The sequence below is a fragment of the Apiospora aurea genome (genome assembly GCF_038362705.1).
Source record: "Apiospora aurea strain CBS 24483 chromosome Unknown utg000010l_segment0_segment0, whole genome shotgun sequence".
NCBI classification, from domain to species: domain Eukaryota; kingdom Fungi; phylum Ascomycota; class Sordariomycetes; order Amphisphaeriales; family Apiosporaceae; genus Apiospora; species Apiospora aurea.
Genome location: NW_027117397.1, coordinates 1,724,547 through 1,738,486, shown reverse-complemented (window position 1 = coordinate 1,738,486; position 13,940 = coordinate 1,724,547). Strand labels below are relative to the sequence as shown.

Genomic DNA, 13,940 nt, shown 5'->3' with positions numbered 1-13,940 from the left:
ATACAGGAGTGCTCATCGTCAAGCTTACATGACCAAGTTCATGTCTCGTTACCCTCTCTCATAGATTCAACAAACAACGGTAGATTCTGATTACACTCTGATTTCATATGGCGAGTTCATAGTATGCTGTACACCATAGACAATGCACCAAATGCACAGATCCTTTCCTCAAACTAGAGACATACCCTCCTTGAGCTGCCTGGTTTGCCATAGTACAGATCAGGGTATCAGCACAACGCTGACCGATGACTTTGCTCCTGCTAAAACACCCGTAGGGACTCATTTCGATGTAACGTTTGCAGGCACGCAAGACAAAGCCATCTGACTGGTATGAATGATATAATCTAGGAAACTGGAAGCTAGGTTGGATACACTCAAGGCGGCTTGCTTCTCCCAAGCGAAGTGTAAGCCGATTGCCTCTCCATCGGCAGGTCAGCAGAGAGGTGGGTGCTCCCAGCACTTGTAGTCCTTTAGAGGCTCATAGCAGAGACTCAGCACTGACCCCTATAGAGACCGGAATCATGTCGACCGTCGTTGATAGCGAAAGGGTGAAAGACGCTTCAACATCCTGTACCAGCGCCTGATTGCCAGTCCACATAGAAATTAGAAGCTGATACTCAATGTTTGAACATCGATACAGCATCTACTGGTTGCCCACTTAGTGCATGTGGCGCGGATACGTGACAACTTCACAGTGGATTTATCCAACAGAAACTGGACCCGCGACGTTCACGCGTTGAAGTGGGCAAGCCAAGAGAGAACCCTCACCAACTAACTGTTAGAAATCTGCCATTCGTCGTCAGTTCGGAGCCATGACTTGTAGCACAGGCCTGTCAGTAGTAGCGGCGGCTGAAAGCAGCAGCTTCCGCACGGACCACGTGTCTACCCCCACCACGGTCGGTGATCGGATGTTAACGCCCACGCGCCAGTAGGTACTTGGCAACGGAAAAAGATCGGCTGCTGCCATAGAACCATCAACCAACTGTTTCCCGAGCTACCTGGATCAAGCAAGTCAATCGCCAGAAGGTCATTGAATGCGACAAGGTGCATTTACCAGGTTGCGCAATCGTTCTCTTGGTGTCAACACACCCTTTCAGAGCATTGTTATGCTGCCCTTCCAATCGTAAACCTAATTCTGCCAATTTGGGCTTGTTTTTGTTATTGCCGCATCCACAATGGCCGACCAGAACGCGAAGGCTGCCGACAACGCGATCGAGGTGCGCGAATCCATCGAAGCCAAGGCCGCCGCCGAAAACGAGGCCAAAGACGCGCCTGAGGCCATGGACACCACCCAAGATGGCCCCGGCGAACCAGATGCCGACGGCGAACCAGATGAGGATGCCGACGGAGAGGCTGACCCGGACGTCGATGCTGAGGGCGAAGAAGACGCAGACGCCGAAGGCGAAGAAGACGACGCAGAGGGGACCGGCACAGGGACCAGCGAAGAACCCGGTAGCAGACGTCGCGGCGGCATGCCTAGCGACATGTACATCATCATCGAGAACATAGCCAACTACCTGTCTAGTTACCGGGAGAAGGATGGCTATCAGATTGCCCAGCACTTCCAACGCGTCCCTAACCGTCGCCTCGTCCCTGACTACTACGACGTCATCAAGGAAGGCATCGCCTTCAGTACCATCAGGGTGCGCTTTCCCACGCTTTAGCTTCCTCCCCCGAGCTTTCGTTCTAACTAGCTGCTGCAGACCAAGAAGCTCAAGAAGCAGTACTCGAACTTTTCCGAGTTTGTCCGCGACGTCGCGCAAATCTGCCACAACGCCCAAGTCTATAACCGACCTTCGTCCCATTTCTTCCAGGATGCCGGTCGCCTGCGCGAGGTATTTCAGGAGGAGCTCCAGAAGTTAGTCGACGACGAGGCCATAACACCTGAAGAGGCCGTCCTGCCTGACCTTGGCGAGTTACCCGAGGCCGAAGACTCGCCACCCCGGAAGAGGACGAAGGAGAGGAGGACGAAGATGATGAAGACGACGAGGACGATGACGAAGATTCAGATGACGAGGGTGGTCGTCGGCGTGGAAGACGCAGTCGCCAAGGCCGCAAATCAGACGCGAGGGACGAAGATGCTCACAAGAAGCGCGGCCGACCCCCGAAGGTCTTTACTCCATTGGAAGCCAGAATACACGCTCTGCTTAAGGGCCTGCGCAAGTTCAAGCACCCCGATGGAGAGCTGATGATCTTGCCATTCGAGAAATTGCCCGACAAGCAGGCTACTCCGGAGTACTACGCCCACATCAAGAACCCACTCGCGTTGGACGCGATCAAGAAGAAGGCCAAGAGAAAGAAGTACCCGAACGTTGATGCCGCACTCAAGGATATCGAGTTGATGTTTGAGAATGCCAAAGAGTACAACGAGGAGGGCAGCCAGATCTTCCAAGATGCCGTCGAGCTTCAGAAACAGGCTCGACTACTGGCTGAGCAAGAGAAGGCTAGGCCTGACAACGAGTTCGAGGACGAAGACGGACGACGGCCTTTGACCGAGATTGTCAATCGCGGAGAAGTCTGGAAAGTTGGTAAGTGTTTGCAAAGCGACCGCGAAGAAAGGACAACAAGCTAATGGAAAACCTCAGGCGACTGGGTCCATATCACCAACCCCAATGACCTGACGAAGCCTATTGTCGCTCAGATATACCGAACCTGGGAGGACAAGTCTGGACAGAAATGGGTGAACGCCTGTTGGTATTACCGCCCCGAGCAAACTGTGCATCGATTTGAGAAGCACTTCCTCGAGCACGAGGTGGTCAAGACAGGTCAATATCGGGACCATCGCATCGACGAAGTCGTAGATAGGTGCTTCGTCATGTTCGTAACCCGCTTTAACAAGGGTAGGCCGCGTGGTTTTCCCAAAGATAAAGATGTCTACGTTTGTGAGGCGCGATACAACGAAGAGAAGCACCGCCTCAACAAGATCAAGACTTGGGCCAGCTGCGTGCCTGACGAAGTTCGCGAGAAGGACTATGAGATGGACCTCTTCGACGTCCCCCGAGGACTGCGAAAGATGCCCAGTCCCATCAAGCATCTGCTTAGGGACGATGCAAAGCCGACTGATCCTCTGCCCAAACCGACATGGGGACATCCAAATGCCCCTCCGCTGATTGGAGCGGTGCACTGTCGCGAGCGCGAAGCCAATGTGAGTAAGAAAGAAGGAGGGAAGCCAGAGCCTTGTCTCATTCCAAATCATTTCATTTTAATTCATTTGCGTCCTGCATTTCTCCCACCTGCTTATTCTTATTCCCCCTCCCAACGATAAGGCCACACTCCATTATCGCTTTCCCGTCTTATCGATTACCCGCGTTCCAGCCTTTTCCCGCTTTTTGACTGGGAATGCACATTCATGACTCTGATTTCGGCCATATTGCATGGGGTTTTTACTTACTCATTCTGTCCACCAGGAATCTCCACCACCTGAGCCTACGCCTACACCTCCGCCGGTAGCTCCAGTGGAACCTATTCGTCGTCCATCCATGATGCAGGCTACCAGTAGTCAGGGCGACATCACCATGGGCAATACACCGCACCATTTCCAGCCGGTCGCCGCCCCTCCGACGCCGACTCCTGTCAATCCGGCTTATGCTGCGCCGCACTTCGCGCCTCGCCCTAGCGCGTCGCCAGTCCCAGTGCCTCAGTACGGACATCCCGGCATGCACAACGCTCACGCAGCACCACAGATGCCGCCGCAGACCCCACATTACCAGCACCCGCCTCCGCAACCCGCCTTCAACAACTACCAGTACGCTGCTAACGGCACACCCATGCCTCACCAACCTCACCAACCTCACCATCAGCCTCACCACCAGCCAATGCCCATGAACGCCTCCCCAATGGTCGGCTACGATCAACGACTCGCACCCTCACCTGCTCGCCCCGCGGCTGTAGCACCTATTCCTACACCGAGTGGGCTTAGTCAGGCAAACGCTTACAACCCCCCGCGACCTGTGGAGGTGTATCGGTTGGACGATTCGCTAAATGAGCGCATCCCTGCCGAGATCCGTGATCAGTTCCAGCGAGACGAGGCGGGCCGAGTCTTGTTCTTCACACAACCCCCTCTGGAGCGTGCACACCGAGGCGTGTCTCACGAGAGTGCTGGACTGGGACACAGCGTGCGTTATCTCGCAGACCGGGCTCGGGGCATTGAAGACCGGCGCGCCAAGCGGAAGGCACGCGATGAGCTGCGCAAGGAGGAAGAGAAGAAGAAGGCCGAGACTGCCGCTGAGCAGAAGAAGCTCGAGATGCAAGAGCAGATTGATGTTGCTGCCGATGTTCTCAACAAGTGGATTAGCACAATGAATAAGGAGAACGAAGCCCTCAAGCAGCAATACGATGGCTGGAGTGTACGAGACGAGGATATCGACGCCTACGGCCGCTGAAGATAGCCGGACAGCTACGAGGCGACTTGATTCGGGCGTTCAGGATTTTTGCGATGGGGTTTAACATTGAAGGGTGTCAAGGGAACGCACGCAAGATACCAGAATGTATTGCTTGGCTTCGGGATATCATTGGCCTACAACGAGAAGCAGTTGCCTCTCTTGCCTTGCTGTATATCGCTTGCATTGTATGATTAGATTCAGCCATGGCACCTACCTGCCCCTGTGGCTTGAACACTCTAGGAGAAGCGCCATAGCGTAAAACAAAATAAAGTCTGATAATCACATACTATTTGTCCATGATCCTTTCGAAGCATACTAGACCCTCTCAACGCGCACTCGGATCAGAAATTATCAGCACAGTCATACATCCGACTAGGGTATGAGTTGCAAGCCAGCCCAGTAGATGGCCTGCTGGAGCTCCATGTAAGGTGAATGCCAAGACCGGAGCTCCAGCGCACAATGTGGGGTTGCACCCGTTGGCAGGGAGGCTGGCAGTTTGGCGCTCGTTGAATGCGAAAATGGACAAAGAAACGTAGCAATGTGATCTATTAACATGATGAACTGCTAAATATGCCCAAGGTTCTGATCGCTACAAACTTTAGAAGTAACACGGAAATACTGGGAGGTATCGCAGCGGCAATATGATCTTCAGGAACGTCAAGCTTGACTGCAGCCTGGCATGGCAGATCGATCTGTTCGCGGTCTGCTCCGTACTGGACCCTGAGATCCATTAATGGTGGGCCAAGTTGGGCTTAGTTGATTCCCTTCTGCTACAGAAGTAGCGGCATTCCAGAACATTGGGAGATTGGGCCGTTTACCGCCTCGTTGTGGCGAGTTTAGATGAGTCAAAAGGTGGGGGATGTGCTCTGATTCTGTGCTCTGGGCCTCTGGCCCGTAGGCAAGACTCCGAACGGCCAATTGACATAGACTTTGGCGCTGGAACAGTAGATTGCGGTCCCGAAGCAAAGCAGTCATCTGCAGGCAACCTTTCTCAACAGATGCAACAGCTAGGAAAAGCATATAAAGATGATAGTGGTCAATATGTACAGCTCTGGAGTTTGCTTCGGTATCTGTATATATAAGTATGATATTCAACATGGTATTTTGAGCATCGCACGAGCGTTGGTCGCAGTTGGTTGCTAGATCTGCTCAGTACAAATGTCCAGCATCCTGGCGGCGAATCCATCCCCCCCCACCACCAGCAGTAGGTATCCATTTAGTTTAGTGCCATTGGCTAGCGCCAGAGGCCCGCCGTCCACCGCTGTAGCCGCAAGGCTCTCTTTCGACTTCAGCTCAATCATGATTCATCCACGAGCCCAATCACAACCATTAACAATCGACGTTCATTATTTCGCAACTTCGATTCCGGTCTGCTTGCTGAGCATCGTCTTCCCTTCTTCTTCTCCTTACGTATACATTATTTCCAGTTTCTAAGCGCATTTGTTGTTTTTGTTCGTCGCCGAGCGGGTAATAGTAATTATTTCCTTTTACTCACGTTCTCTTCCGATACAACCCCAACACAGCGCTCTTCCTTTGCTTCCATCCCCATCGCTTGGCATCTCGCCATTTGTTGGATTTCATTCTTTCTTTCACGACATCAGCATTTTTCGAGCGACACGTATGAGGTAAGTCACTTGATCTCCCTCCTTTCCCTATGCTATCACCGCCTTGCTCTGTCCTGCCCTGCCCTGCACCACACTGCCCAAAACATGCCTCGACACCTACCTTGGACACCACTGGATTGGACCTCATGGTCGGACCTCGATCTCATCACCCTCGGACCTCAAATCGGCTGGCCCCGCGTGGGGCCCCGCTTGATGCGCAAGAATGGATGAATGCGGCAGGGGCGCACACCTTGCGACTCTACATTGTCTGCCAACTTTGGCGAGGTCATCTGATGCGCTCGTGACATTCCTTTTATCTCAAATGGGCTCTTCGATCCCATTGTGAATACTAGACGGGAGCGCTCTACGGACACGCATACGCAAGAACCGTACCCCGAAGCTTCATGCCGAGCCGCAGGAGGCAAGTGACTGTTGCCAAGATCATCACCGTGCCCGGTGCCGGACTCGACCCCGATCTGTCTGTGGACTCCGGGACAGGTGGATACGCCTTGGGGGTTGCATTAACGTATCGCCGAGTTCATTCATATCGCCGAGTCCATTCCCATCGGCGAGTGTATTCAACTTCGGCGAGGGTGAATGCTTCCCGGGTCTGGGGATAATTCCGCGAGGGCCTACACTACAAATAGCACGGTTCCTCCACGATTCCGTCATTCCTTCTCTCCTCCGCTACATCTCCCATCCCACGTGGACGACTTGACGATACACTTACGTCTCCTGCTGTCGACTTTGTCTACCACGTCAGACGTCTTCACACATCAAATTTGTCAGCGGCTTCAAACACCCCTTAAACATCGGAGGTTCCATCCGATTCAGGGCTCCAAGTTGGTCGGCGTCTGCCTCCGGAGGCTACTTCGGCGGTCGCCTACAGCTCAAGACTACGTTTGCGTAGGCTCACGCGTTCCCATACTTCGTCAGGCAAGAGCACACGATTCCACATTCCCAAATAGGCGGGCGCAGACAGCTCCGGACTACGTTTGGCAAGCGCTCACGACTGCTCAACACCAACTTAGCGGGCGCATACGGCTCCGGACCGCGTTTGGCAGGCACTTTAGACCGGTCAACACGACTTCAGCGGGCGCAGACGGCTCTCGGCTACGTTTGGCAGGCGCTCAAAACCCTTTAACACGAACTTGGCGGGTGCTTCCGGACCTTAGCCCGGCCGGCATATTTTCATTCTTCTTCACAAATCTACCACCGGCCCAGCTCCATACATCAGATCTAGGCACCGCCATTCTTGCGTTCTTTCATCCCTTATCATCTCCATCCCGGCTCTGATTCATGCTGACCTAAAACAGATGCTCATAGATCATGCATACCACAATGCGTGATAACGATGAGGCTGTGACCCGGCCTGTTAAGCGTGCTGTTGCACAGCGGCCCGGGCCCGATGGTTCCCGAGTCCATCCATACTTGCGCCGCAAGAATTCCTTGCCTCGTTTGGGTGATCTCACGAGCATCACACTCCGCCTGAGAAGTCAGCCCGAGTCATCGCTGTCAAAGGATGTCGTGAACCAAGATGCCGTCAACAAGAAGACGCACGGATCACTGCCGCTCCCAGTTCCTTCGGTTGCAAATCCTGCAGAGTTACCATATGATGGAATGGGCTACGACTACGAGACGCCTGATGAACTGAAAGCTCACAGCGGTCGCGCTGATCACAGTGACGACTCTCACATTTCGGTGGCAACCGAAAAGTCAACCCAGCGCTCTTCGTACCGCACCCCGGACTCATCGCCTCCGACTCCCGCGAAGCTGCCTGCTACCAAACTTGCTGATAATATCAGCAGTCGGGCAGCTGAACTACTTCGGTCACAGGGTCAATTCCATGATGTTCGATCTCAAATCTCCTCCCAATATATCAGCGGCCCAGTACCCAGGTCTAGGAATTTCAACACGATTGAAACCGGCAAAGCAACATTGCCACTCTATCCGTCCAAGTCCACTGCCGTTCCGCCGCCCCAAGCGCCGACTACACCTGCTCGGCCCGTACCAAGCAGCCAAGCAGCCACTGTGCATGTATACGGAAACCCACGTATCAGGCCGTACGTCGCTCCCGCTTCGGACAGAAACTTCAAGAGGATCACTAGCTTCACGGAAGCACCTCATTACGTGGCAACGGGCGCCCCCGCTCCAGTCAAAAAATTTAAGAGAATCACTAGCTTCACGGAAGCGCCGCATTACGTGGCAACGGGCGGTGGCAGCTTTACGAAGCTTCAACAATATGATTCCAGCACGACCACGGCCCCATTGGTAGTCGACAATTCCCCATGTCCTCGAAGCAACTACAACGCCGTCTATGGTGTACCGGGCAATTCATCATTCCCTGGAAGCAATTTCAAGGCCGTTTATGGGGTACCTGAGCAGGTTTTGACCGTTGAAGACCCGTTCAAGAATCTCAACCGCAAGCTCTTCAAATTGAAGCAGCTTGATGAGAAGATCCCAGACGCTCCTGTTCACATATTTGTCGACATGTCAAATATTTTCATCGGGTTCGAAGAGAAATGCAAAGAGAAGAGAGGCATTCACAAGCATCAGTATTTCCACATTGACCCCAGAAATTTCTTATTTTCCCACCTTCATCATATCTTGGTGCGAGATCGCCCTGTCGGCAAGAAGTCACTGGCTGGATCTGTTGCAAACGCTGCAGAGCAGATCAGCCCCCCGGCTCACTTCTTAGCAGCCCAGAAATTGGATTACAAGACTTCCATGATGCTTCGGGTGATCAAGTTCGACAGCAACAACAGCTATCGTCGCTCTACAGCCGTCACTGTTTCGCCTTTTGACTGGACTACTTCTTCTAGTGGAGACGAGTCTGGCGATGGATCTCCGTCGTACCTATGCCCTCGGACAAAGCTAGGTGAGCAAGGTGTCGATGAAAACCTTCACCTGGCTATGCAGTCGAGCATTCTTGATGCAGCATTCCCTGGAAACGGGACTGCGCCTGGTATCATGGTACTAGCCACTGGAGATGCGAAAGAAGCCGAGTTCTCCGAAGGGTTTGCTCATTACGCGCAGAAGGCCATGTCCATGGGCTGGCATGTGGAGGTCGTTTCATGGAAGCGCTGCTTGTCGTCCGTGTGGAAGCGAGCGCCTTTCATTGATCAATTCGCTTCGCAATTTCGCATTATCGAATTGGACCCGTTCTACGAGGACATGTTGAAGCTGTGATGATGACCAAGTTGTCCCATTCGATTATGGCATCTGGTTGCAAGTCACTCTGGCTCCCCCATGTTATACTACTATGAGCGGTGTTACTTCCATCACCTCTCCACGTCGCATCCGGACTAATTGGTAAGTAAAACTCATGGGCTCATTCCGTCAAGTTCACATATTTCATTCCTGGAGTAATACTAATGTCCCGGTTTCATAGGTACACTGATTTCTCAATCACACTTCAAGTGGTCATTTGAAGTTCGACGCATTCGTCCTTTCGCCTACATTTTAACATTTTTCACGAGTGTACTATTATACTATTTTTGGGGAACACAGCGCGGCCCTCGAGACATGATGCGATCTACCTCCTGCGCTTTCTTCATATTCTTCATCGTTAGCTCTGTATCTTAAGCTCTCCACGTCGGAGCGCTGGGGTTTGCAGATGATCCAAACCAGGCACACCTTGAACTCGCTTAGCTTTGCGTCTCGGAACTTCGCATTCCTGATCACTGCTTAGTTTGAACGCAAGTCAGCCGGTTGGTGTCGACATGAAAGATATTTAAGATCGACTTGGAGTAGGTGAAAAGGCATTTCTCTGAGGCACTTTGCGCATTTTCATTTGTTTTGACGACATTTATGAAGACACGATACTTTTCGGCTATGATATGGACTAGGAGTTAGAGGAGTGAAGCTGGATGGGTCGCTCGACACGATATTGTACAGATGGCGGATCCCGAGCGAGCACTCCTTTCTTCCTTGATGCTCCATTGGGCATTCCGACAGCATTTCTTCATGGCATGGCGTTCACGTCCTACCGGTCTAGGTCGTCCTCTTTCTTTCCGGGGCTGAGCTTACTGGCGACTATACGATGAGGGACTGTCGGCGGATGATATGGCAAAGAGAAAAGCACCTCTTACATAAATTTCTTGGTAGATATACAGAATGGCAAATGAGACATTATGAACATTTTTGCGTTTGTTCTTGTTGATGTGAAGGGCTTTCGCTGTAACGGTTAAGTGTTGATATGTCAGTCGAATGTAGAAGGTTTTCATGACACACGCGAGATGTCAACAAGCATCATGAACCACCATACTAATTGCTTATATGTCCGATTACGCAGCTTTCTACGAGGCGAAACGAAAGAAGATGATCTCCTCCAGGCTTGTTCTGCTAAGCTCATATTTGCGATTTGCCCGCCCTCTATCCATACGTGTTCGGGTTGCTGATCACCTCCTCCCTGATGTAACCAATCCCACTCGCACCAGCTCATTCCTTCATTCACTGTTGAATCTGATTCCGGAGGGCCTGTGCCGCCACGGCCATCCTCATGACGTCCGGCTCCAGGAGGTCGGCCTTGGCCGACACGCTGGCATACTTTGCTGGGCCGCGCAGCTGCTCGAGCTGGGCGGCGAGGTCGCGCGCGTCTCGCTGGTGCTGCTCCGTCACGTTCTTGGCCGTGTCGAGGCGGGAGCGGAAGCGGGTGAAGACGGACAGGGGTCGGGTCTTGAGGTCGCGCTCGACCTGGCGGAGGGCGGCACTGTTGCCGGCGGCGAGGCGCTGGAGGACGTTGATGCGCTTGGTTACCAGGTGGGACTCGGAGAGGTCGGGGAGCTCGGGGAGGGGTTTGGGGGCGGTGGCTGTGGGGGGTTGGTTAGCGGTCCCGTTCTTAGAGTTGTGGGATCTGCTTGGCTATCTCCTGTCCTATTGTGGGAAAACTTACATGGGGTGCCGCCGTTGTTGCCTTTCTTCGCGTCGTCGGGGGTTGAGGGGGTTGAGGTTCCGGCTTTGGTAGATTGAGTTGACATTGCGGGATATCTTTCCCAGTTTTGTCTGGCAACGAAGGGGCTGTGTAATCCTGCCAAGGTTGGGTAACTGCTCCTGCCGATATGAGATCAATGGATCTGGATGTAGTGAACTTCTAAAACACACTCGGATAATTTACTTCCCTAAGTGACCACTTCTTACTTCTTCTGTAAATCGCTAGGTGCTAGTCACGGCTATCTAATGGAAGTTGTTGAACAACTCAGATTATATTCGTCTTTGATCTCAGTATTCCGCGTCCAGTGCATCCACGACAACTAAAAGGTGACTGAGTCAGAAGGAAACACTGGATGAACTATAGCACGGCGAGCAAATGCAGCTTTGGTAATTGATTGCTTATAGGTGCCGCTTCGAGCTTCTTATCAAACATACTCTCCCAGAAGGCACTTGATCATTGCTGTTCATTGGTGCGGGGGAGCTGGTGGTAGGAATGGCTGGACGAGGCATCTAGCTTGAAGGGCCTTCAGCAGCGATCGCTCATGTCAAACACATGTCATATCGTTATACAGTCGGCCGCTACTACGTTTATACCTAGGCGTGGTATGCGATGGATAATGCCACCCAAAGTTAACGGTTTTGACTTCTCGCAGGTGCGCACCCGCACCCGATAATGGCTGATCCTAAATACACCGACGACCAGTAAGGTAGCAGGATCACGGGGAGCTCGGGAATTCACTGGTCTAGGACAGTATAATTCGGCGCCACCATGCGTGTGAACCAACTTGCAGCCAATTAGGGGGGCGCCAAGCATACCTAGATAGGGACCAGTGCCGATTCAGGGGCTCGCGCCAAGCTCAGCTAGCAGTTAAATCAGCCAATCAGCTGGCCGGATCAGTAGGGAGCCACTGCAATATCAAAATGACCGCGATTGAGGACAAGAATCGTCCCTAGAGATTTTTCATTGTACCATTAGCTTTGCTGGGGCTATGAAGAAGAAATATGCGACTTGATTAGTGGTTGCCCCCTAGCAACCATTCTGCATGCTGGCATCGCAGTTGCTCACGGCGTGATCACTGGTAACCCCGGCCTCCCTAATTATTTCCGTAAGTACGGCCACCTGGTTGCATATCGTAGGGAATCACATTAGCACCTAGTGAGTAGACCTGCTGGGCTAGCCAGATGTGGGGCTAACAATCAACCCGGTCTAGCTACGATGGATTATCAAGACAGTCACCACCTACGTCGACGACAGATTCAGCCCGTAGGCGACAACTGCAGCAGATTACTCGCAGTATCTAGATCAGTTACTGATTTCCCCAACCACACAAGTACCTGCAATCCCCCGTCCCCAAATCAGTAACTCAGTTGCCCTCACCCCAAACCTATAAATAAAGGCCATCCCCCTCTCAATCACCAAACCTTCCACCAAACAACTTCTTCATTTGATCTCTGTCACTGAGTACTCCCCATCAGTCACCTACTTGCTAGGCCACCACAGCACCAAGCGTTTCATCACTTCCTCCCACAGTTGCTGCTCTTTCTCATCGGCTGTTGCTACATCATTCGCTTCGTCATTTGTTGCTTCCTACAGTTGCTTCCTTCACGGCCGCCTCTGTCACAAGCAAGGTCTCTAATACGAAGAAGTTCAGCAACAACAACATTGCGATCAATCGCCCTTTCACCGTCATCTTGCAGCACAAACTGCCAAACAGACGCCCAAGATTGTTCGCGTCTGCCACCAGAGTGTGAGCAGCTACTTCGTCAATAGATACGCTCATCATCTCCAGAGGTAAGTGAGACTAGCATCATCATTCCATTTCGTCCCCTCTCTTCACAATTGCGCCTGCTTTATATACGAAGCCCACCATCTCCGACAAGCCCAGAATACGATCAGGAGTCGTTCTGCCCAATTTGCTATATGACTATCACACGCTAGTTACTGACAGCTCCCCACGTTGCCAGTTTCTCTACAAAGTCCCATCACGATGCTTTTCGAGAAGATGAATCAGGACACCAAGTCCCATGAGAACGCCTCGATCGAGGAACTCGAGAGAAAGTTCGCCAAACTTTCTCTCAAGGTTGAGAATGAGCAGCCCAGCTTCAAGGCAAACTCGATACACTCTGTGCCCGAGAACCCATTCCTGAACCGAAGAGCCACTGCCAAAGAGCTCACCGAGGGAATCGAGTAGCTGGAAAACCTTTGCCATCGGGTTCAGGACAAATTGGAGGTAGGAGTCAATCCACGCAATAGCTGCAAAGCAGATCTGCTGACATCACCAAGCCCTACATCGAGGCGGAAGAACAAATGGAGAAGTCGAAGTTTGTCAGAGTTCTGAACTTCGTCCTTCATCGTCTCTAGAATGGCCCTGATACAAGATTCATTTTGACATAAGGAGCTTTCTATGGCATTTCTGGGGGGGGCAGGCGTTTGTAGGAGAAATGGATGCTTATGAGATCAGACTCCAGCTGGACTTGGAGATGGAACACGCAGGTCGAGTATAGAGACCGCTCCCTGGATAATGGATCACGACATGATTATTGGATTTGGCGTTCATGGAGTACGGTACACGGATATGCCCGTCGGGCTAAGCTGTGGTAAATCAATCAATATACAGCTTCCACTGCCAATGGTTTCCCTAGAACACTATACCATGTCTCGTCTGGGTACCTTTCACCTGGCTATCGTCCACATTGGCATACTTTGCTCCCTAAACTTTGGTCTCGTAATTGGAAATACACACTCGTTCCTCCGTCTCTACATGTAGCTAGTTGTTTTGATTTCGTTCTATGCCCCTTTTGGCAAGGTTTGTTTGGTGATTCGACATTTACAGATCAAGTCTGCGTAAAGCTGAACTCATTGGTGCGCTCCAGGTGAGGGAGCCGTGATCAGTTTACCTTATTATTCGTGAGTAAATCCTGCGTCGACATTCAATGCCCAAGCTCTGGAGCTGTTGTACTCAGCACGACTTACTGATTGTACAGGAACCTAACCTAGGGCCTATAAGTATCTCCCCTCCTT

General features: G+C 52.0%; 4 protein-coding genes across 4 annotated transcripts; 3 read left to right on the top strand and 1 right to left on the bottom strand.

The window, feature by feature from the left end:
* Nucleotides 1-1,175: 1,175 nt before the first annotated feature.
* PG986_014577 (chromatin structure-remodeling complex subunit RSC1) lies at nt 1,176-4,382 on the top strand (the record flags this gene model as incomplete). The annotated part of the gene is given in 5 exon segments (XM_066850799.1): nt 1,176-1,643; nt 1,704-1,915; nt 1,933-2,528; nt 2,586-3,145; nt 3,408-4,382. 5 exon segments carry the CDS (start codon nt 1,176-1,178, stop codon nt 4,380-4,382), a joined length of 2,811 nt encoding a protein of 936 aa, XP_066693037.1.
* A 2,945-nt stretch (nt 4,383-7,327) lies between these two features.
* Nucleotides 7,328-9,175, top strand: PG986_014576 (uncharacterized protein; the record flags this gene model as incomplete). Its single annotated transcript, XM_066850798.1, has 1 exon — nt 7,328-9,175. The coding sequence occupies one exon, from the start codon at nt 7,328-7,330 to the stop codon at nt 9,173-9,175; it is 1,848 nt and encodes a 615-aa protein (XP_066693036.1).
* Nucleotides 9,176-10,438: 1,263 nt separating this feature from the next.
* PG986_014575 (uncharacterized protein) lies at nt 10,439-10,965 on the bottom strand (the record flags this gene model as incomplete). The annotated part of the gene is made up of 2 exons (XM_066850797.1): nt 10,439-10,797; nt 10,881-10,965. 2 exons carry the CDS (start codon nt 10,963-10,965, stop codon nt 10,439-10,441), a joined length of 444 nt encoding a protein of 147 aa, XP_066693035.1.
* A 1,941-nt stretch (nt 10,966-12,906) lies between these two features.
* PG986_014574 (uncharacterized protein) lies at nt 12,907-13,110 on the top strand (the record flags this gene model as incomplete). Its single annotated transcript, XM_066850796.1, has 1 exon — nt 12,907-13,110. One exon carries the CDS (start codon nt 12,907-12,909, stop codon nt 13,108-13,110), a length of 204 nt encoding a protein of 67 aa, XP_066693034.1.
* Nucleotides 13,111-13,940: the final 830 nt, after the last annotated feature.